This window comes from Balaenoptera musculus, chromosome 8 (assembly GCF_009873245.2).
Source record: "Balaenoptera musculus isolate JJ_BM4_2016_0621 chromosome 8, mBalMus1.pri.v3, whole genome shotgun sequence".
Taxonomy (NCBI): Eukaryota; Metazoa; Chordata; class Mammalia; order Artiodactyla; family Balaenopteridae; genus Balaenoptera; species Balaenoptera musculus.
The window spans coordinates 97,524,318-97,548,763 of record NC_045792.1 but is presented as its reverse complement, the minus strand read 5'-3'; the positions used below and the strand labels follow the sequence as shown (position 1 = coordinate 97,548,763).

Genomic DNA, 24,446 nt, shown 5'->3' with positions numbered 1-24,446 from the left:
CTTTGGTTTAGACAACTGTTTCCTAATGAGCCTGCCCATTCCAAGATGGCTCCAGAGTGAACGTCTTAAAGCTTAGATCTGATCCTTTAGCTCAGCGCTGCCCCATAGGAACATATTGGGAACTACACGTGTACTTTTTCTTTTTTCTTTTTTTTAATTGAAGTATAGTTTTTTTTTTTATTATTATGACTTTTATTTATGTCTCTCTACTTTTCATAGTTTCTAAACTTTGCATCATGAACATTATTGCTTTTATAATTGAAAAAACCTTTTTTTTAAAAATTGGGAAGAATATTTGAAATACACATGACAAGAGTTTTTATCCTTTACATATAGATGCTTTCATATGTCACCATGTAAAATGTAAACATTCTAAAATAAAAGTGGACAAAGGACATGAACAAGGTAATCACAAAAGAAATATAGATGCTAATGAACATGTGCACGGAAGTTCAACCTTAATCAAAGCATCATTAATCAAATAGACAAAAAATAATAATGGGATGAGATTGCTTGCTATTAAATTGGCAAATTAATGGTCATATCCTCTGTTAGCATGGGTGCAGTGGAATAAGCACTCTCACATACTATTGTTAGGAGTGTAAACTGATCCAAATTCCTGGAGGCGCATTACACAACTTACAAATGTTCTTTCTCTTAACATGGTGATATCATGCAAAAGAATTTTCCTCTGAAGAAAATCAGAGATATTCGCAAAAAGTTCTGCACAACATACACGTGTACTTTTAATTTTTTCAGTAGTCACATTAAAAAAGGAAACAAGTAAAATTCCTTTTAATAATATATTTTATTTACCTCAATATATCCAAAATATTATCATTTGATATGTAATCAATATAAAAACTTACTAATGCGATCTCTTATATTCTTTTCTTCGTACATTGAAACCCATCGTATATTTTATACCTGTAGCTCATCCCCATTCGCCCTGGTCACCTTTCAAGTGCTTGACAGCTACTGTGGTGAGTGGGTAATGTACTGGACAGTGCAGGTCCAGCTCTTTGGTGACACTTTAATGGCGACAAAATGGTGGTTGGCTTTCCCAGCCTTATTTAACTTTAGCCCCATGACATTTGAAGCTCTTTCTTTCGCATCTCTGCACTTTTGCTCATGTCTTTCTGCCTCCGTGGCATTCCCTCCAAGTTGGGTATTTTACCTCTACTCTCTTGTTGAACCTCATATCCACCCCATAAGGTAGATACTATAGTGACTCCCATTGTACAGATGGGAAAACCAAGGCTTGAAATGATTGGGCTGCTCACCCATGGCAGTGTGACTGGTGAGCGGCTGTGCTATGCTCTGAACCACTCTGCTCTATTGAAGGTAACACTGTTGAATGAGCAGTGGTGCCCCAAATTGGACAGGGAATGAGCTGCCAGAGGCAGGAGTGGGTGTCTGGTTAACAGAGGTATTCAAGAGGCCCCTGAATGATGGCCCTCGGACCGGGGTGCTGTCGAGGAGATTTCTGCACTGGATTGGGGCAGGGTTGCAGGCTAATGATGCTCTTTGCAATTCTGAGAATCTGGGATGTCTCCCTGTCCCTGGGAAGCGTGGACTCCAGGCAGCCTGGATGGGCAACGCTGTCTCCTGCTCTGGCCCCAGGGTGAAGGGCTTGACTTCCTCGGCTATTGGTGCCAGGCCGGCCTTCCCGAAGGCTCAGTCACCCCTGTGCAGCCTCTGGGCTGATTGCGTTGGTCTTCTCCCCTGGAGGGCTCCGCCCCACATCCTCCCATTGTCAGCACTGATACAGTACTTCATTAATTTAGACTCACTGTAAATATTTTTGGAAACACCCTGTTGCTCTCCCGAAGGCTGATAGGGCCGGGTGCGAGCGGGGGTCGGGTCCTGTCCGCCTCTTCCTGACCTCTTTCCGGCCTCTGCGCTGTTTCCTGCCCTGCTGCCTCCTGCCAGCCCTCTTCTCAGCCTCCAAGGAAGAAGCCTTCCTCTGGATGCAACCTTTAGGGATGCGAGGGGAAGACAGAGTGGCACAGGGGACAGTGGGCTTGATCCCGTGGGGACACCTGGAGGAGTTCCCTTTCCCTCCACGGGCCTCACTTTCCTCATCGGCAAAGTCAAGTATATGGAACAGATTAGTGACTGCAAGCTTTTCACTGGCAAAGGCCACTTTGCCTGCTTTCCTGTCCTCCCCCCACAAATGAGTTATCATTTTGGAGGATTCTGTTTATCTAGCCCACTCAGTTTATTAAATAATGATGAATTCATCTTTCTAGCTTTTGTTCATCAAAGCATCCTGAGCAGCAAGTAGTCACCAGAGTTACCACTTCGAGGTGTGAAAATCCAAGCTTGACATGTAGAGAGGGTTATCTCCTTAAGGGGGAGGCGGGGAAGGTGTCATTTCCAAAAGGTTTTATGAAATGCTGATGCCGGCCCTGTGCTACTTCCTCTCCCCCATTACTCTCCTCTTCAGGCCCATCGCCTCAGCTTGGGAATCAGTGGCCTCAATGCAATTTAGGGAGTCTGTTCTATTCTAAGTCATGGGAAACTAGCCCTCCATCCAGGTGGTCTTAAAGAAAGCCCTGACTTTATAGGGCTTCTGAAGTTATAGAAATGCTGGTCCTTCTGGCTGCAGCCAAATGGTCCCCGTGTATTTATTAGATGCCCACTATGTACAGGGTGCCATGCTACGTAGGGGGTGGGGGTGTGGGTAATGGTGGGTGAAGGTGTGAGAGGGGTGGGTGAGGAGATAAGGAAAGGTTTCCAGATGGTTCTTACTCACTCTAACAAAAAAAACATTAGATGGGTTTTGGTGCCATGACGGGGAGAACAGATTCTGATCTGACTCTGCCCATCACTGACTTCCACCAAGTCAGTGTGCCTCTCTCTTTTGACCTTTTTAGCAGGAAATCCACTTCTTCAACCACCTCTGGGAGCCACTGCCACAATTTCCAGAGTCACAGAAAGCTAGCTTTGGCTGGTTCAATGTCCTCATGTACCAACAGGGAAACTGAGGCTCAGGGAGGGCAAGAGCCTTGCCTAGGGTCACACAGCAAGCTAGTCATTCAGGTTTCAGCTAGAATGTCAGAGACTCCCAAGCCCTGCACTCCTGTGGTCTATCCTGTCAAAAATCATCCCCTTTCCGTGTATTTTCTCTGTCATTATCCATAGATTTCATTGCATTTCCTTACTGAGCGTCTATTTTGTCTCATTCCCGCCTCTAGGATGTACGTGCAGGAGATCGGGGACACGGTCTGCATTGTTCACACTATAGTAGCTGCTCAATAAGTATTTGCTGAGTGAATGAATTCGTGATCAAGATGAAATTGGGACTCATATTTCCTGGCTCCCAGGCCTGTGGGTTTTCCTGCATTTGCCGTCCCCAGAGCTCAGGAGATCCAGGAGTTCCGGAGACTGGCCTGGGAGTTTGAAGGAGCACCAAATGGCCAGGGGAGAAGGGGCTGCCGAGGGGGCTCTGCTTTAATGGTCAGAAGGCAGCTGGCCATTTGCTTTTGGTCAGATAAGCTGGGATGGGGAAGGGAGTGTGGCTGGAGGAAAGGGAGTGGGCCGGGCACCCCGCCTGCTTCCCTCGCCTGCCCTCCCCGCCTCCTCAGATGACACCACCAGCTGTGAGGGACACAGCTGCTGCCCCTCGGGAAGGGGAGAACAGGGCCCTGGTGCCCGGGGTGAGCTCCGAAGCTGAGTTCAAAGCAGACCTGTGAAGTGAGGGGGCTGCAGCGGGCAACTGGGGGAGGAGGTGAGAAGTCAGCAAGGGGCAGAGAAAGGCAAGCCTCCGCTTTGATGTCCTGCACCCAGGCTTGGGGCCAGGCCTGGGCGAGGTTCAGCCTTTCCCCTCATCCCAAGCCCTTAGAGAGAGTCAATTAACCGCCTTTCCTGTCCTCGAGGAGGCTGCTGAGGCAGGTCCCTGACCCCACCACACGCTACGTGCCCGAGTGCCGCGCCCAGGGCACAGGCGCACCCCGGGCGCACACAGGTCCTGCCTGCTCACCGGCAGCTCCGCCCGAGCCGCAAGTGTGCGCGGTCACACCCGGCCCGGGCGCAGGGCCAAGCCACTCTCTGCCTTCTAGGCCAGGGACAGCCCTGGAGGTGGGGTGGGCGAAGGCTGTGGAGCCACTGGACCCGCCAGCAGTCTGGGCGCTCCTCAAAGGGCCCACAGCAGGTCTGCGGCGCTGGTCTGCCAGGCTCGGCACAGTATCCCAAAGAAATCACCCAGGAGAGGGGCAAGTCCCCCGGGAAACCCGCTCGGCCTCTCCAGGGCCGGCCAACCCCGGTGGGGTGTGTGAGGACACTGGCCAAGGGTCTGGCCTTGCTGCTGCTTTGCCAGATGGCCCAGGGTAGATTATTCTGGCTCAGTTCAGCAAAAAGGTGCCCTTGTTAGTGTAGTAGAGCAGCCCTGCGGTGAAGACCCAACCTTTTCTATCCTTTTCCTGAGCGCATTCCTTTGGTTCTAACTCAGCAGATATATACCAGTGCCAAGTTCAGGGGGGACCGAAATGAAAAGCAGGTTCTGCCCAGGTACTCTCTGTCTGGAGAGGGCTAACTTCTGAGCCCTGGGGGCACGTAAGGTCAGCCTTCAGCTACTGGTCCCATTGATTAGACTTTCATCTTCTGTTTTGGGTGACCAGGCGCCTTGGGTGTCAGGTGGGGTGAGGAGGAGGGCTGGCAGATCCTGCTCCGTTCAGGCTGCCATCGCGGGGCGTTCAGGCCATCTGGTTCCAGCTGCTTCTCGGCTGGGGGCCAGACCTTATCAGCACTCCACCCTCTCTGGCCCCAGTCAATGGCCCCCTCCCAGCCTTGGCTCCCTATTCCCTCCCATCTCAGTGAGTCTGGTTCTTCTGGTGAGATTAAGTGCTTCTCTGAGTCAGAGAGCCTGGAGGCCAGAGGATTAAAGAGATGGATCCGTCTCCTCTCCCAACAGGGTCTCTGGGCTCCTGTTCGGCTCGGAATTCAAGTGGGAGGAGCCAGGAATAGCTGGCCGATTTGGGGGACACTCTGGGCTCACTTGCTCACCTCCTTCTGTGTCCCTAACTGCAAAGGGCACAAGTGCCCACATCTTTCTGAGAAAACCACAGAAGCTCTGGATTCACTGGAGGTCTTGAATTTTTTTTTTGGTCATTTAAAAAATTTATTTTGCATTTTCTTTTGTTTTCTTTTTTAATGTCTTTATTGGAGTATAATTGCTTGACAATGTTGTGTTAGTTTCTGCTGTACAACAAAGTGAATCAGCTATATGTATACATATATCCCCATATCTCCTCTCTCTTGAGCCTCCTTCCATTTGGCCTTTATCTTGGAAGGGCCATCTCTTGTGACCTGACCTGAGCTGATTCCTGCACGACACCTAGGTCCCTTTTCATAGGTCAAGGTAACCACTGAAGAAGTCTAACATGGCTGAAGGTTAATCATTTTCACCCAAGCCTGCTGTCAGGTTATAATGACAGCCACTCTGCCACCTGCACAGTCTTCTGTTAGACAAACGTGCAGGAGCAAGCAGGCCCCAAGCAATTCCTACCCTGTGTATTGTGAGATCAAGGAAGCCTCAGCTCTGGGTCCTATTGGGTGCCCGGACCACCATGTTGCAGACTGCCACGATTCCAGAGGCTGGTCCTGTTAACTTTCTACCTGGCATCAGGCAACTGGAAATCCTCTTTGGGAATAGCTGGTCGCAGGGCAGTTTCTAGATCAGGCTAAGGTGCACAGACTATTGCCTGGCAGTGTCTTATACTCTGTTTAATCAAGAGTGGGGAGTATCTCGAACATATTTTAGTCAATCTATTTTTAATTTCACCCAAGAGAGCTTATTTCAAAGTAAACCACAGGTATCCTAGCACCATCCTACATTTTTATAATCTCTACAGATGGCAAATCCCCCAGTTTAAAACGGGTTGGAGTTTTTTCTTTGGGAACGTAGTGGTTTAGTTCATAGACTCAAGACAGCCTTGGTTCAAATTCTGATTTGACCTTGGCCAAGTCACTTCACCTCCCTGTACCTCAGTTTCCTTACCTGTAAATTGAGATGAATGAGGGTACCTACTTTCTAAAGTGGTTCTGCTGATTAAAAGAGATCATGAAGACGTATAAAATAGAAAATGTTTAGAAGAATGTCTAGCACGTAGAAAGTGCTCAATACTTAATCCTCATGAGAAACACCAACATGTTCTCATGTGCACGTTGCCTTTAGGGAAAGGTCATCCGAGATCCTCAGGATCTTCCTTATCTTTCTCTGCCTCTCCTTTCTTGCATCTCCCCATTACACTCTGAGGCTTTGGCCGTGCTTGTTTTCATTTCCCTATCTTTGCATTTTATGTTTCTTCCTCCTGGCCTATCCTTCCTGTTTTTCTGCCTCCTTCTATTCTGGGTAAGCTCCCGTTCAAAGAGCACCAACTGGGGGCCTGGGGACATGTTTTACTTGTCCTGCCCTCTTATTTAAAAAAAAAAAAAAGGAACTAATTCCCCAAATTTACAAATCTGGAAACTTCTCATAAAATCTAGAATTTGAAATTATGTTGAAAAATCAGAAGGCATGGTCATGGTAGGTTCCACATTTCTGCGTGGCAAGCGGAGGTTGGAGCCCAGGAGCCTTCCCCTTGATAGGGTACGCGTGCTCCTCTTGCCAGTCTCCACCACTCCCTATTGTCTCAAACTGCTCGTTTTACCCATATACATTCTTAGCCTGGCCCTTGTGAGTATTTGAGTTTGGGGTCCCTGTTTTAAGACCTCTGGAGAAGATTTTCTGACTAACTCTTGCTTGAGATAACAGATTCTAATTCTGTAAGCCTTTTGCTTTGAATGTGGCCAAGACTCATCTCCGGATTTTGCTTCGTCTCACTCTTGCCCAGCTTTAGATGGCCTTCTCCACTCTCGGTGGGGGGGGGGGGCATATTTTTAATCTTATCTTGTGCATCATTCTCTCCTTCCTGCCCAGAGGTCCTGGAGAGGCCAACAGACAGGGCCAAGTCAGTTTCTATGGGATTGTGCCCACAGCATCTGCTCAATGGCTACCCCTTTTTCTGCCTCTTCCTTCAGTTATGACTTCCTGACCCCCACATGCCCTGCCTGGTCTATGTACGGCAGTAAGAACTCAGGGACCGAGATGTATCCGTGTTTTCACTGCATAGTAATTCAAACACCCGTTCTTCTATATATGGACTCCTCTTTTCACTCACTCCCTAATTCATCCATCCACTTACTTATTCACTCAACAACCATTTAGTGACCACCTACTAGCTGCCAGGCACTGAGTTAGGTGCTTGGAGAAGAAGAAAAACAAACAACAAAAGCAAAACAAAATTTATCCTGTGAACTTGGGCAAGACATTTACCTTGTTCAGCCTCAGTTTCCCCATAGATTTAATGGCTTGATTAGAGGTACTTTAGTCTGAGGATTCTTTCTTCTGTGACTCTCTCCTCGACCCTCTAAAACTTCCTGTGCCATCCGAAAACTGCATTCTGCTAACAGCTTATGAATCGTAGAGAAATCCCTCTATAACTGGGTCTATAGACCACAAACATCCCCACAGAGAGAGGGTCAAAGCCGAGGTGTAAAGGAGGAGAATGTGAGGGGAAGGATAGAGTGAAGTCTGCTCGGGGTGGGGCTGGGAGGGCGGGAGGGGAGGGTGGAGGACGGAGGAGACAGACCGGCCTACCAGGAGGGCATGCCAGAGGCTCAGACCATCCTGCGAAATCTCACACCCTCCTCGCCCCCTACCCTCCCCGGCTCCAGCTCAGGCTGGGTTTCAATCTGCATAATTTGCCCCATTTAGAGGGGCTGGGAGGGGGTGAGAACAGGAGGGTGCAGAGGACTGGGGAGGGGTTCTCCAAACACCAGAGGAAGCCAGAGGGAGAGAAACTGGGCCAGGAGGAGAGTAGGCTGCAAACCACAGATAACATTCTGCCCAGCACTGCAGGGGTCAATTTGGTCCACTTGCCCAGGGACAAGAAGGAAAAAAAAAAAAAGTGGGCTGTAACTTCAAGATCCTAAGACTCACAAGTGAGGGGCTGGTCTGGAGGTGGGAGGAGGGAGGGACAGCCAAGGAGGAGACAGAGACTCAGGAGGGCGCGAGGAAGTGTCTGAGCTGAGGCTGGGGCAGGGCAGGAGGGGGTGGAGGGAAGCCGGCAGGAGGGAGGCATCCTTCAGGGTCCAGAGGAGCCAGAGGCAGCTCCTCCCGCTGCTAGGAAGGGCTCTGGACACCTCCAGCCCTTCCCGCCTGCCCTCCGAGGCTCCAGCCAGCAGCTGAGGGCACTGGCTGAGTTGGCGCGACACAGCCACGGAGCTGGTACCCCCGGGACCCCCCTGCCCGACTTCGCTCCCCAGCATGGAGGAAGGTGGCGATTTCGACAACTACTACGGGGTAGACAACCAGTCTGAGTGTGAGTACGCCGACTGGAAGTCCTCGGGGGCCCTCATCCCTGCCATCTACATGCTGGTCTTCCTGCTGGGCACCACGGGCAACGGCCTGGTGCTCTGGACTGTGTTTCGGAGCAGCCGCGAGAAGAGGCGCTCGGCTGACATCTTCATCGCCAGCCTGGCGGTGGCCGACCTGACTTTCGTGGTGACCCTGCCGCTGTGGGCCACCTACACGTACCGAGACTACGACTGGCCCTTCGGCGCCTTCGCCTGCAAGCTCAGCAGCTATCTCATCTTCGTCAACATGTACGCCAGCGTCTTCTGCCTCACCGGCCTCAGCTTCGACCGCTACCTGGCCATCGTGAGGCCAGTGGCCAACGCTCGGCTGAGGCTGCGGGTCAGCGGGGCCGCGGCCACGGCCGTCCTGTGGGCGCTGGCCGCCCTCCTGGCCGTGCCGGTCATGGTGTTCCGCTCCACCGGCGCCATCCTCCACGTGGAGAACGGCACCAGGGTGCAGTGCTACATGGACTACTCCATGGTGGCCACCCCGAGCTCCGAGTGGGCCTGGGAGGTGGGCCTGGGCGTCTCGTCCACCGCCGTGGGCTTCGTGGTGCCCTTCACCATCATGCTGACCTGCTATTTCTTCATCGCCCAGACCATCGCGGGCCACTTCCGCAAGGAGCGCATCGAGGGCCTGCGGAAGCGGCGGCGGCTCTTGAGCATCATCGTGGTGCTGGTGGTGACCTTCGCCCTGTGCTGGACGCCCTACCACCTGGTGAAGACGCTCTACATGCTGGGCAGCCTGCTGCACTGGCCCTGTGACTTCGACATCTTCCTGCTGAACGTCTTCCCCTACTGCACCTGCATCAGCTACGTCAACAGCTGCCTCAACCCCTTCCTCTACGCCTTCTTCGACCTGCGCTTCCGCCAGGCCTGCGCCTCCGTGCTCTGCTGGGGACAGAGCAGGTGTGGGGGAGCCTCCCACAGCAGCAGCGGGGAGAAGTCGGCCAGCTACTCCTCCGGGCACAGCCAGGGGCCCGGCCCCGGCAGCGGGAAGGGCGGAGAGCCCACGCAGGAGAAATCCATCCCTTACAGCCAAGAGACCCTCGTGGTTGACTAGGGCTGGAATCCTGGGTGCCTGGTGCCCTCTGCCCGGCCCCAGCCTTTGCCCTTGCTCTCTGAAGGTCAGGTAGCCGGGGGCACCTTCTCTCTTGCACTTGACTCCTTTCCCTGCTCCCTGCCTCCTGCCTGCGTCTTGTCCCCCTTTTCCCTTTGCTCTGGTTCAGAGGTTTGTGGTTTAGTGGAGAGAGATTGAGCCCTGCAGACCCGGGCTCGGCGACTCAGTCTCTGTGAGACTGACCTTGCCCCAGTCTCTTAAACTCTCTGAGACTCAGTTTCTCTACATGTAGAAAATGGAGAAACTAAAATGATGTGTGTCCTGGCTCAGTAAATGTTCATTTCCCCCCAGCATTTTTCTTGGATCTCCAGCTTTTTTCTCCCCCCTCATTTCCTTTTAGGTTTCTCGCCCCTCTTCCTCCCTCTGTTTCCCCCTTTCTCTCTGCAGTTTTCACTCAGAATCATTACCTCCTGGCTCGCACCCCCTCTCCCATAGCTCGTCTTCCTCGTTCAGTCCCTCCTTTCCATTTTTACTTCTTTGTTCTGAAGGGCTCCTAAGGGTTAAGAATCCTGATGCTTGCAAAACACTGCCCCTGTTCAAGCTCTTTGTCCTGTTCCCTGAGTGCCCCGGGGAGGGAATGGGGGAATGGGAATGGGCCGGGCAGGAGGCAGGCTGGGTATCAGCAAAATCACTGCTCCCGTCTCTGCAGCTGGAGGCCCCAGAGCCTCCCTCCAAATCGGAGCGGTTTGCTGTCATTTCAGGCACTGGAGGTAGAGCCGTCCATGAAGGGGGCCTCCCTTCCTGCAGCCCCTCCATGATGCCAACTAGATATGCTTTCTACAGATTTCCTTAGACGCTTTTTTGCATCCTCTATTTTCTGTGGGGACTGGAACGCAATGGGGTTGATGAAGCAGCAGGCTCCTTGGTTTCATGATATGAATGGGGAGCTGGGAAGGGAAAATGGAGAAAGAGGGGGAGTCTGCATTTAGTCTAACTGCTGCGTGGGTTCCCTCCCCAAATCCTCATCCCTCCAACCTCCTCCAGAACCGTGAGCTGCAGTTCTCTCCCTGTCTCTCCACCCCATCCCGACATCTCCAGGATGTTTTTCTTGGGCACTGGTGTGAATGGGTGCCAAGGGTCACTTTGGTGGGGGTGGGGCGCTTGCTTTGTGTGTGTACATATGTGTAAACAAGGATGAGCATCACATGAATAGCGGTGTGCCTGTGTCACTTGTCACTTGGATGAACTCACCCCCCCTACTCTCCAGGTCTCTGCTCTTCACCCAATATCCTTGAGGGAAGAATTTAGAATAAAAATGAGTCCACCCCCACTGGATTTGGGGGCTCTGACGGCTGGTCCGCGCTTTAAGAGAGAAGTCTGTGTTTGTGCCCAGGCTCCCCATAGGAACATCCCTTCCCAAAGCAGCTGGCGCCCAAAGCTTGGGGAGGTCTTGTGCCATGGGTCCCTGTGCCGCTGTCCCTAGTTCTATGAGGGAAATGGGAGCTTCCCTTGACCCCTTTCCCAAGCCTGCCAACCTTGCTTTGAATTTGTAAGCATCTCCTTCATCACTCTTTATTTTTCCAGGGTCAGTAGCCCTCTTCCTAAAGGGGGACACCTGCTTGCCATGTGGTGGAAAGCACCGGGTGGGTTTTTTTCTCACCTCCCGTCAGGATCAGACCGCTTGGCTTCTTGGGGGGCTGGGAATGGGGACTGGAGCCGTCATGGCAAGACTGGTGGCATGGCAGCCACTCCGCCAGAGAGGCTTTGAGGATGAAGATGCTTGTGGGGCCTTTGTGCACTGAGGGCAGGGTGTGTGTATTCCGGGTTTTGTTCTTGGAGGACTCTGGACGTGAAGGACAAGACATGAGCCATGGAGACAGGAAGCGCCCAGCTTGATGTCAGTGGACATCTTGACCTTGGATGGGATGGAGCCAGCTCTGGGAGCAGAGGGAGGGGAAGAAGGGAAGGGACTTATCTCGGCTTATTCTTCCCATCTCAGGCCAGAATCTTCCACAGACTCACTTTCTCAGTCCAGGGCTGTCCCCAAGGCATCCAGTCAAGGCTGGAGGAAGCTCCCAGAAGGGAAGAGGGTGCCCCCTGAGGCCCCATCGGTGACCCTGGACAGATGGTGGAGGAGGCTGCCGGCTGCCCCACTTGCCCCTTCTTTGGAATGTCTATGCTATTTTTTGACCCTGTTAGTCACTGCGGTTCATCAAATAAATCTTTTTGTGTGTGTGTGTAACTATTGTGTCCGAAGCCTTTTCTCACACTAGTGTCTTGGGATGAGGAAGGGACCCCTAGTTTGCAAATGTTATGGTGGGAAGTGGAGCGAATAGGCTGAGGGGAGCAGTGGGGAGAAGGGGACCTAAAAGGAGTCGAGTGGGAAACTGGAGAGGAAGCTGGGGATGGGGGGCGAGAAGATGGAGAAAGTAGACACCAGAGAAGGGACAGGATGGGAGTGAGAACAGGGAAGACAGAGGAAATAAAGGGACAGGGAACAGCTAAGCTTTTGTGCTCTGAAAAGCCGTGGAATAGGTGGGCACACATGCTGGAGCCCAGAGCACGGGTCTAGGGGAGAAATACCAACATTTCTTCCCATGGAGGTAGACCTATCACTCATGCATTCATTTGCCCCTTTATTCATTTATCATCTGCTATTGACTCATTCATTCATTCACTCATTCACTATCACATGAACATCCATTCCGTCCTCAGGTGGTCACCATCTTCCACAAAGACCTCCAGGTACTAATGATGTTTGCAGATGACCCCAAAGCAATCGCCATAGTAGAACAGAGAGTAACGTTTCACCACCATTCTCTCCTTGAACTATTGCAGCCCTCTGAGAGGGGCATTTTCACCTCATTTTGCTAATAAGAGAGTGGAGACTCAGAGAGTTTGGTCAGGTACCTTGACCAAGGTTACACAGCGAGTACATGGAAGAACCAGGCCTGGAGACAGCTGCCTCTGTCCAACTCCAAAGCCCACGTTCTTAACCAGAATTTCTCCAAAAGTCCAAATGAGTCAGTGCCAGGTGGTTGGGATGGAAAGTGAGATCTCATCTGTAAGACGCCTGGCACATGTGGAGAGCCCTCAGTGAAGGGGGATGGGAGCTGGGAGGGAAAATGGTGGAAAATGCATGAGAGAGAGAGAGAGACAGAGAGAGACAGAGAGAGAACAGAAAAAGAGAGACAGAGAGACAGTGAGAAGACAGAAATAGAGACAGAGACAGCAAAAGAGAAACAGAGATAGAGAATGAGGAAAGAGTAGAGACGGAGAGAGGGAGGAGGTAGGTGGGAAGAAGAAATTGGGAGGCAGGGAGGGAGCTGGAGGATGGGGTATCTGTGTTTGTTTTCCCTCTTCTGAAACGCACCAGGGAAAACCTGCAGGAATTTACAACTGTAACAACAAGGTATTGGATTTTTTTTTTTTTTTTTAAAACAGATCCTGTAACAGAACCTCACCAACTCTCCAGGGAAATTTGAGGTAAGTTATCCAAAATTATAAGATTATAGAGCACTTCATAATTTTGTTTGTTCACACACATTTCTTCATTTGTTCACTCACTCATCTGTTTACTCAGTGAGTCCTTATTTATTACCGATGTGCCAGGCAGCATGCTGGGTACAGGATCAAATGGGGAACAGGACGTCGTGGGCTCCCGGTTGGGTGGTGGAGACAGACAGTTGGATGAATGGTTATAATGGAGCGTGGTCAGTTCTGAGAGAGGGAATGTACAAAGAGTTCTGAGGGCCTAGTGGAGACAATGAATGATCCTGGGCAGGGCGTCAGCGGGGACTGGAGACAAGGAGCATGCCAGGAACCTGCTCTCTGAAGGGTGGAGGGTGGGTGGTGAGTGGAGAGAGTGCTGTGTGCAGAGGAAAACCCAGAGATAAGGGGTAGGAGAGAACGCAGCCCCTCCCAGGAGCTAGAAAGAGCTCTCGTCCTTGTTTGTGCCCACCCCACCCCAGCTCCGGGAGGGGAGCTGGGCAGAGACAGAGAAAAACTTGCCCAGATCTCCGAGTATGTCTGGGGAGCAGATTGGAGGCTGGGACTAAAATCCGGGTCTCTAGATCACTTGGCAGGGGCGGGGGGAGCAGAGATTTTTTTGGGTGACTTCTAGCTTCTCTCCTCCCTGGGCTTGAGCTGTCTTCTTCTAAGAGATCTGCCAGGGTCTCCTAAACAGGGGCTGGGTGTTCTGGGCGCTCTCAGCTGGACTTCTGGAGAAGGAGGCTGAGAAGGGGCCAGTGGATTCCTTGGGGAGACCAGCCCCCGAAGCCCGGATGACACTCAGCATGACAGGATCTGGATGCGAAGTCCCTGCCATCTCAGCTGGTACCACTGTGTCTGAACTCCAGGGAGTTCAAAGCTTGAGGGTCCTGACCTTCTCCATTACTCTTCTCAATTACTGCTCAAATGCTTATGAAGTCCCTATGAGCAATGTGCAAAAGACACAAAGGGAGCTTAAAATCAAGTTTATAAGAAAGGAGATTTGGAGACGCTGGGCTGACTTTAGAAGTTTCCATTTATATTTAGAATATTAAGCAATGTTTATTGATTTACTCATTCAACAAACTTTTATTCAGGGCCTGCTATGTGCCTAGGGCTCTCTTAGGAGCTGTGGATACTGAGGGGAGACAGACACCATCTTTGTCATCATGGAGCAACTTGAAAGAGCTTTCTAGTCTTACCTTCCCATTGAATAGATGGGTAAACTAAGGCCCATGGAGGGCAAATGATTTATACAAAGTCATACAGTGGGATGATGGCAAAGGAACTTGGGCTTCTCACTGCCAGGCAAGAGCATGTTCCATGGCTCCAGACTTAGCAAAGAGAGAAGGTCTTTTATGGAGACTATGAAAGGGTCAGAGCAATGGTAGAGGGCCAGCTGGGCAGGGGGAGGGCACAAAGGTGCATGAAGATGATTAGCCATATTTTTGTTAACTTTTTATTTTAGAAGAGTTTTAGATTTACAGAAAAATTGCTCATCTAGTACAGAGAGTTCCCATCTATTCCACATCCAGTTTCCTTTATTATTAACCTCTTGCATTAACATGACATGCTTGTCACAATTAATGAACCAGTATTGATACAATAACTATTAACTAAGTCCATACTCTATTCAGACTTCCTTACGTTTTACCTAATGTCCTTTTCCTGTTCTAGGATACCATCCAGGATACCTCATTGCATTTTGTCATCGTGTCTCTTTAAGCTCCTCTTGGCTGTGACAGTTTCTCGGGCTTTGTTTTTGAGGACCCTGACAGTTTTGAGTACTGGTCTGCTATTTTGTTCCATGTGCTTTTTAAAACAAATCTCTTTTTATTTCCATACACCAGGCACATGCTGGATGATAAGGTTAGAGCGATAAATAACATACCAGTGTTTTCTGCTCTTTTGAAGTTCAACGATGAATAATAAAGTGTGGTAGGCGTCGTCGCAGGCGAAGCGCAGGATGCCGTGCAGGCAAACACGCGTCTCCCGGTGTGCTCCCTGGAGTCATCACAGAGGGCTAATGCACGGGCTGAGCGCACAGGTCCACCTTCAGTGCCACAGGGCTCCAATGCCCGGCATTCTATCCACCTTCACAGTCATCCAGGGCTCATTTTCTTATTCAACTGGAAACCTGGGGACATCAGTCAAAAACATATTTGTGTCCAACGGGCATCTTACCCCATGTTACTCTGTCCTTTATTATTTAGCTGTATGACTCATCTCTTGCCTACTTGAGGCTGCTTCTTACATGGACAGAGAATAATCAGAAGTGGATTCCCCAAATCTGCTTGAAATATCTTACTCGGCCAGACCCCTGCTCCTCCACTTGATGCCCCTTGAGCACCGGGAACTTGCTTCTAGAAGAGCCCTGATTTGGCTGCGCTGTAACAACTCTGTGTGCTTACCTGTCTCCTCTGCTCTAGGGACATCTTCCCCATCATAGGCGCTGTGTTTACACGTCTTTGTATTCCCAGTGCCTGCAATGTGGCAGGTGCTCAAAAGGTGTTTGCTTAAATGATCAAACAACTGGATAAAGAAAGTGTGGGAGGAAAGTGAGGAAAACTGATTTTTGTTTAAAGCAAACAAACTGATTGCTTTTTTAAAATTTATTTTTATTTTATTTATTTATTTATTTATTTATTTATTTATTTATTTATTTATTTATGGCTGTGTTGGGTCTTCGTTTCTGTGCCAGGGCTTTCTCTAGTTGCGGGAAGTGGGGGCCACTCTTCATCGCGGTACGCGGGCCTCTCATCATCTCGGCCTCTCTTGTTGCGGAGCACAGGCTCCAGACGCGCAGGCTCAGTAATTGTGGCTCACGGGCCTAGTTGCTCCGCGGCATATGGGATCTTCCCGGGCCAGGGCTCAAACTCGTGTACCCTTCATTGGCAGGCAGATTCTCAACCACTGCGCCACCAGGGAAGCCCCTGATTGCTTTTTAAAGAGCCCAGAAAGATGAATTAAATACCGGTGCCAGAGGAGATGCACTGGGATTGATGAATACTATGATTACTAACCACTGACTCAAACCATCCCGGTCCTCTTAGAGCTGCTACTTAGGAACCACAGAGTCGGAATACAGGACTGTTTGGACCATGTCCTGGGAGGCACTTCTGATATTCTTGTAAGCAGAATTACTCAAGTTATAGCTTTGCAGTGACCCATTTCAGTGTTTGTGTTGGAAATTATGTCTTCAAGCCTCTTCGGCTGGACGATGCTGTGTAACGCTGGCTGGCTTCCGGGGGAAGTTATTGTTGAGCCAACTGGAGCCAGCACTGAGTCAAACGGTTTCTGGGAATCTATGTCTGGACATCCACTCTCATGATGGTGGGGATGTACTGATTGAATAGAAAATAAAATCTTGGACTTCCCCCTCTATAAAAATACTCAGGGAAAACTTCTCTTCCGGTCCCTGAGAAAATCTGGGCCGGGTTTAAGGGCATCCAAGAAGATTTGGCAATCTTTTTCTGGGTCTGGAATATGTCCATAAATTCAAGAGGTCTTCCTGTATGATGTGGATGAAGTGGCCTCTGATGACGAGAGAGAGAGAGAGAGAGACCCAGGCTTCACTCTATGTGGGCTGGGTCTTGTCTCTTTGGCAGAGAAAGGACTTCAGCAGCAGGGACAACAGTGACCCAGAGTTTGGGGACTGTTATCCCAAGGTGCCAGGATTGAAGAGCATGGAGGCAACCTTTGCCCTTTGGAAAAAGGATGCACCACCCACTTCACTCCTTAGAGAAGAGTTAACACCTATCCTTCTCAAACTATTCCAAAAACTTGCAGAGGAAGGAATACTTCTGAACTCATTCTATGAGACCAGCATCACCCTGATACCCAAATCAGACAAAGATATCACAAAAAAAGAAAATTACAGGCCAATATCACTGATGAACACAGATGCAAAAATCCTCAATAAAATATTAACAAACTGGATTCAACAATACATTAAAAGGATCACACACATACACACACACACACACACACACACACACACACAGGATCATACACCATGATCAAATGGGATTTATCCAGGGGATGCAAGGATTTTTCAGTATCTGCAAATCAGTCAATGTGATACACCATTAACAAATAGAAGAATAAAAACCACATGATCATCTCAATAGATGCAGAAAAATCTTTTGCTAAAGTTCAACATCCATTTATGATAAAAACTCTCCAGAAAGTGGGCATAGACAGAATATATCTCAATATAATAAAGGCCATATATGAAAACCCCACAACTAACACTCTCAATGGTGAAAAGCTGAAAGCATTTCCTCTAAGATCAGGAATAAGACAAGGATGCTCACTTGGCCACTTTTATTCAACATAGTTTTGGAAGTCCTAACTACAGCAGTCAGAGAAGAAAAAGAAATAAAAGGAATGCAAATTGGAAAAGAAGTAAAACTGTTACTGTTTGCAGATGACATGATACTATACATAGAAGATCCTAAAGATGCTACCAGAAAACTACTAGTGCTCATCAATGAATTCAGTGAAGTAGCAGGATACAAAATTAATATAAAGAAATCTGTTGCATTTCTATACACTAACAATGAACTATCAGAAAGAGAAACAAGAGAAACAATCCCATTTATCATCACATTAAAAAAAAAACACAAACAAACCTAGGAATAAACCTACCTAAGGAAGTAAAAGACCTGTACTCTGAAAACTATAAGATACTGGTGAAAGAAATTGAAGATGACACAAACAGATGGAAAGGTATATTGTGTTTTTGGGTTGGAAGAATTAATATTGTTAAAATGACCGTACTACCCAAGGCAACCTACAGATTCAATGCAATCCCTATCAAAATACCAATGGTATTTTTCACTGAACTAGAACAAATAATTAAAAAATTTATATGGAGACACAAAAAACCCCAAATAGCCAAACCAATCTTGAGAAAGAAGAACATAGCTGGAGGAGTCATGCTCCCTGACTTCAGACTATACTACAAAGATTCAGTAATCAAAACAGTATGGTACTGGCACAAAAAACAGACACATAGATCAATGGAACAGGATAGAGAGTCCAGAAATAAACCCAGACTCTTATGGTCAATTAATCTACAACAAAGGAGGAAAGAATATACAGTGGAGAAAAGACAGTCTCTTCAATAAGTAGTGCTGGGAAAACTGAACAACTACATGTAAAAGAATGAAATTAGAACATTCCCTAACACCATATACAAAAATAAACTCAAAATGGATTAAAGACCTAAATGTAAGACCGGATACTACAAAACTTCCAGAGGAAAACATAGGCAGGATGCTCTTTTACATAAGTCACAGCAATATTTTTTTGGCTCTGGCTCCTAAAGCAGAGGAAACAAAAGTAAAAATAAACAAATGGGACCTAATTAAACTTAAAAGCTTTTGCACAACAAAGGAAACCATTGACAAAATGAAAAGACAATCTACTGAATGAGAGAAGATGTTTGCAAATGATATGACTGATAAGGGGTCAATATCCAACATATATAAACAACTCATACAACTCAACATCAAAAAAAAAAAAAAAAGACAACCCAATTAAACAATGGGTAGAAGAACTGAATAGATATTTCTCCAAAGAGGAAATGAAGATGGCCAACAGGCACATGAAAAGATGCTCAACATTGCTAATCATCAGGGAAATGCACATCAAAACCACAATGAGATATCACCTCACACCTGTCAGAATGACCATCATCAAAAAGAAAACAAATAACAAATGTTGGCGAGGATGTGGAGAAAAGGGAACCCTTGTAGCCTGTTGGTGGGAATGTAAATTGGTGCCACCACTGTGGAAAACAGTATGGAGGTTTCTCAAAAAACTAAAAATAGAACTACCCTATGACCCAGCAATTCCACTCCTAGGTATATATTAAAAAGAAAAACACTAATTCAAAAAGATACACGCACCCAATGTTTATAAAAGCGTTATTTATAATAGCCAAGATATGGAAGCAACCTAAGTGTCCATTGACAGATGAATGTCAGAGGAGACAGGCAATCAAATGTAGTATTGATATGTTCAACTGTGTCAGTGAGGACTTAACCAACTTGTTTTCTTCATAACCATGTCAGTTGTGTTTCTGCTGTCCACTTTTTTTTTGCACTAGCAAGTCCAGCCTGCAGCTACCCTCCCCCAAGCTCAGCCCAGCCAAGGAGGACAGTGTGTCGGGGTCTCTGTGTGGGGCAGGAAGAGGTACCAGTGATTCTACTTAGGACATGTGCACCAGCTGGGCTGCGGTCAGAGTCTCTGCTGCCATGCTTTCAAGAGCACAGTTAGGTCTTGTCTGAATCCTAATTCTTTTCTTGTTTGTTTGTGTCATCAAGACCAGGGCTTCTTAAGATTTAGTGTGCAGAAGAATCACTGGGGGGTGTTGTTAAAATACAGAGTCTGATTCGGTGGGTCTAGGGTGTGTCTCAAGAATCTTGTTTCTAAAAGACCTCAGGCAATGGTGCATGCTGTTAGTCCAAGGAACACACTCAGAGGAGCAAAGTTCTGGGGCATGATACCTACCAATGTACTGTTTTCTCATCTGTAAAATGGAATAATAAAGTAGTTACCCCATAGGACTGTTTCGAAGGTTCCATGAGCTGACATTTGCAAGGGCCTTGCACGGTCTCTGGCATATAAGAGATAAGCCATAGTGTTTTAGTCCATTAGGGCTGGTATAACAAAAATATCATAATCTGGGTGGCTTATAAATAACAAACATTTATTTCTCACAGTTCTGGAAGCTGGAAGGTTCAAAATCATGGCCCTGGAAGATTCAATGTCTGGTGAGGACCCACTTCTCACAGCTTCCAGATGCTTCGCACTGACAGCTGTCTTCTCACCATAACCTCATATGGTGGGAGGGCAAGTAAGCTCTGTGTCTCCTTTATAAGGGCGCTAATCCCATTCATGAGGGATCCATCCTTATGCTCTAATCACCCCAAAGGCCCTACCTCTAAACACCATCACATTGGGGATTAGATTCCAACATATGAATTTTGGGGGGACATGTTTAGTCTCTGGCAAACAGGTTTTAATTTTCTCCCATTCTCCCTGTTCACCTTTTTTATTACAAAGAAAAGCAACTTGATGAACTTTCCACTACAGAGAGCTTGGAAGATCTTTGCACTTAAAAAGACAGCATAAGGAAGAAAGGAGTACTTAGCTTCAGGACTGTGGTTGTTGGTAGTTCTTCTTGTTGTGTTTAAAATATTTTTATCTTGGTGGTAACAAAAAAATAAAAGTGGAGACTTCTGACAGAAGTTTGCATGTAAAATTAATCTGGTCAGAGGTTTGTTGGAAGAGAAAGGTTAAAAATCAGATACTGTGTATCTATTTTTAAAATTTAAAATTCACAGTCTCAATAGTCTTTCAAGTCTGTGTGAACCTCATCCCCTCTGTCTGGGGGTGTAGACAAGGCAGCCTGATATAATTCCACACTGGTGGTCCAGAGACACAAGTTCTGTTCTCAGCACTGCCTCCACCTAGGTGTGTCCCCTGGAAGTCATCCCACCAGCCTGAACATCAATTTCCCCACCTGTAACATCAGGGCAGCCATCCCCTTCCCATTGTCATGGATGGCATTTTTTTTTGCTTGATTATGGTTCTAGACCCCAGAATCCTTCTCAGTGCAGTACTATGGGCAGCTAAAGCAGCAAATACAATTTTGAACTACCATCTCTAAGAACTGACCCGCTAGGATTCTAAGAATTGCTAATGATGGAATTTCAGGCATTAGAGTTGAAGATGGGCCTTGAATGTTGACTAGGATTTTGAGAACTTGAATGTGGAATGAGGGTGATAGGAGGGTATCCAGATGGAGGGGACAGCGTGAGCAAAGGCAAAAGGTCAGGGAAGGGCATGAGAAGTTTGAGGAACAGGTCTGACTGGCTTGTATGTAGGGGATACATACAAAGGAGTATGAGATAAAGGGCAAAAGATTAGACTGAAGACAAATCATGATGATTCATTCACTCATTCATTCATTCAACAAATATTTATTACACATTTACTGTATGCCGATCACTTGGCTAGGCACTGGGATTATAGTGGAGGATGAGATAGACATGGTCCTTTTTTTATGGAAATTATCATTTTTGTGGGGGTAGATACACAGTCAACAGGTACATAAACAAACAGAAAATGCTGTGAAGCAAGTAACATTTCAGATAGAAAATAATATTGAGGACAATTTCAGACAAGGTGCTCAGTGAAAGTCTTATTGGAAGGTGACCTTTCAGTTGGCACCTGATAGATGACGGTGAGCTCACCATGCAAAGGGCTGGTTGAGAGAGTTCCAGATGCAGGGAAGAGCAAATGCAGAGACTTCAAAGCAGGAAAGATCTCAGTGGGCTCAGAGCTATTGTCAGGGCATCTGGAAGGCTAGTGGGCAGGAAGTCAGGGAAAGGGTGGCATGAGACAAAGTTAGAGAGACAAACAGGGGCCAGGTCATGTAGGACTTCGAAGGCCACAGAGAGTGCGACTTTAAGGGCAATGAGAAGCCATAAGAAAACTGATATGATCCAATGTGTATTTAGAATGATCCCTCAGGCTTCTGTGTAGAGAATAAACTGAAGGGGAGCAGGAGAAAAAGCAGAGAGACCAGTTACTAGACTACTTCAGAGGCTAAGGTGAGAGTTGATGGTGGGTTGCCTAAGGGTGGCATCCACAGAGGATGACAAGTGAGGCAGATTTTGGATGTAGAATGAATAGGACTTCTAATGGCCTGGATGGGAGAGTGGGTGGGGTGATGGTGGGGTGGGGTGTGTGTGTGTGTGGGGAGAGAGAGAGAGAGAGGGAGGAGAGTTCTCTTTTCACCATATCGTGCCTGAGATGTCAGTAAGACATCCAAGTGAAGACATCAAGAAGGCAGTTTGACACGCAAGTCTGGAGCTCTGTAGAGCGGTCTGGACTGGTGATAAAAATCTGAGCATGGCAAAGATGGAGCTGTGAAGAATGCTACTGAGTGATCAGGGAAGAGACTGGAAAATTGTCCACTGGATTTAGTGACACGGAGGTCAGTGGTAACATGGACCAGTCACAGTGGATCGTGTTGGTAGAAGACAGAGAGTTGAAGCGTGGATGTGAGGCTGGGCATGGGAGAATGCTCACAGAAACAACTCTTTTCAAAAGTTTTGTTGGGAAAGTGAGCAGAGAAAAGGGCAATAGCTAGAGAAGGATGTGGGATGGAGAGAAAACCTCTTTTTTTTTTTTTTTAACAAATTTTATTTTATTTTTTTGGCTGTGCCATGCAGTTTATAGGATTTTAGCTCCCCGACCAGGGACTGAACCTGGGCCCTAGGCAGTGAGAGTGCAGAGTCCTAACCACTGGACCACCAGGGAGTTCCCGAGAAAGCCTTTTAACAATCAGAGATTGAGGAGCACCTTTGTGTGCCAGTAATGGTCTGAGGAAGACCAAGACTACGAGTGAATGATGCATCCACAGAGATGGGATGGTTGGAGGAGAAAAGCCTTTGAGAGGCTCAGAGAGGATTCGAGCTGGAACACGTGGGGAAGGGTCAGCCTGATAAGAAGAGAGAACATTACTCAGCACATTAGGAAGGAAGGAGTGGGGAATGAGCTAAGAAGCAGACAAGTTGCTAGACCTTGGTGGCGGGAAGATGAGGGCATCCTGGTTTTGTGACTCTTAGTTTCTAAGTGAATTGTAAGGTGAGGGCATCAGCTGAGCAAAGGGGCATATAAAATTTTGAGGGCATAAATTACTATCTTGGACAATGAAAAAGCACCTTTCCCAGGGAAGCACACAGTGCTGATTCCCCACTGTGAGATTTGTGTCCATGAATTTAAAGTGAAGTCACTTTGCAGGTTGCATGATTTTCTCTGGCAGCGTTTAGCTGCTGCGGTTATAGGAGCAGAGCAGGTGTTTGGCAGGTGTTGGAATTTTGCAAGGTGGCTGTGACAGAGGAGAGAGATCTGGGGGTGGGGTGGGGTTATCTGCAAGAGTGTCATTAAAAAAGAAGGACCGTGGTGTTTAATTTATGTAAGGAAGGAAGCAAAGACCGGAGGTGGCTGCTGGTGGGTGGACATGTGGTTGGATCAATGAGTTAGTGGTCAGGATAAGAGACAAGAAATGTGGGAGTGTGGGGAGGTATTGCAGCAAGTGCGCTGGAAGGATGGGAAGTAGAGGTCAAGAGCGGGATTTCGAAACAGAGATTTCTGGTAACGCCATGGTCTATGGTGTGACCGTTGAGTGGGTGGCTGAGGAGAGAGGAGAAAAGATTGTTGGGTTGCAGGACATCAAGGAATGGAGAGGCCAAGCTGCTGGATGAGGTACATATGTTGGTACCGAAGTTCTGAGGGTCATTTTGGAAGAGGGCAGTGCATACACTTGTAACCAGGAGCTAAGTCTGCAGTGAAGGAGGGGTGATGACTAAGAGGAGGGTAGGATGCCCCCAGTGAGCGGGGCATGGGGATGAAATAACCAGAAGTAGGGCCCATATGATGCTTTTGTGCAAATTACAGAAAAATGTCCCTCTTCCAGGGGAAACAGACCTGTCCCCGGATGTACAGCTTGGGGAGTGTGGCTGGGTTTTACTCACCCCTCAGGTGGGCATCCTTGGCAGGACACATGCTACTTGCACAAGCTGTACAGCCATGCCTGTAGCCCTGGTTCAGTGGCCTAGGCATCAAAAGAAGCAGCTTTTTGCAGGACCAGTGTTCCCTGAAAGGGGCAATGGGGAGCAAAGATCAACCCTCTGATTTCACAGACAGGGAAAATGAGACCCAGGGAAGGGAAATAAACAAGGGACGTTTGGTGGCAGAATTGGAAGGAAACTCTGTTCTGATTCTCCTCACTTTCTGCCATACCCTGTGATGGAGGGTGATATTTGAGCAAATGCTCCAAAATTGCAAATTCAGAAACATATTGTCCCTCAAAGTCACTTCTGTGGGAGGTGACAGACTTCTTTCTAGTGGTGCTGCCATTGTTCAATGATTTCTGGAAACTCCTTCAGAGAAAGGATCTTCAGAGTCAGCTTCTGAGTCACAAAGACAACCCACTGCACTGCGGAATCTTATTTAATACGTGGGACCTGTCCTTTTCCTTCTCTGGTGTTGGGTCTGAGAGCCCAAGAGGCAGCCTGGAAACGTGGCTTCTCTACATTTTATTCCAACACGTATTTATTTTGCATGTTTCAGGTCCATGGGCTCTCCATGGAGGTGAGGGGCTCAGTCTATGTTCAGTCTTAATGGGTTTTGTTTTGCACGGCTGGCATGCGTGAGGTTTGCATCCTTCTGGCGTCTTAGATGTAAACCACAGAAGGTCCCCCACCTATTTATGCAGAAAATGAATTTAATAAAGAACATGAGGTAGCTCACAGAATCTCTGGAAATTCGGCTTTGGGAAGGAGCCATCCTCAAATTATCCGGTTCTAGTAGGGACCTCACTGCTTGTACCATGAAGTTCTGCCTGGGACTGGACCACAGCTGACTCTGAGACCCTGGCGATTTCCTGCCATTCCTCCCCCTCAGCCAGAAAGCA

The 24,446-nt window shown here is 48.0% G+C and overlaps 1 protein-coding gene across 1 annotated transcript; it reads left to right on the top strand.

The window, feature by feature from the left end:
• The first annotated feature begins 8,032 nt into the window (after positions 1–8,032).
• Positions 8,033–11,693, top strand: APLNR (apelin receptor). Its single transcript, XM_036862381.1, has one exon. The coding sequence runs from the start codon at positions 8,312–8,314 to the stop codon at positions 9,461–9,463; it is 1,152 nt and encodes a 383-aa protein (XP_036718276.1). The 5' UTR covers positions 8,033–8,311; the 3' UTR covers positions 9,464–11,693.
• Positions 11,694–24,446: the final 12,753 nt, after the last annotated feature.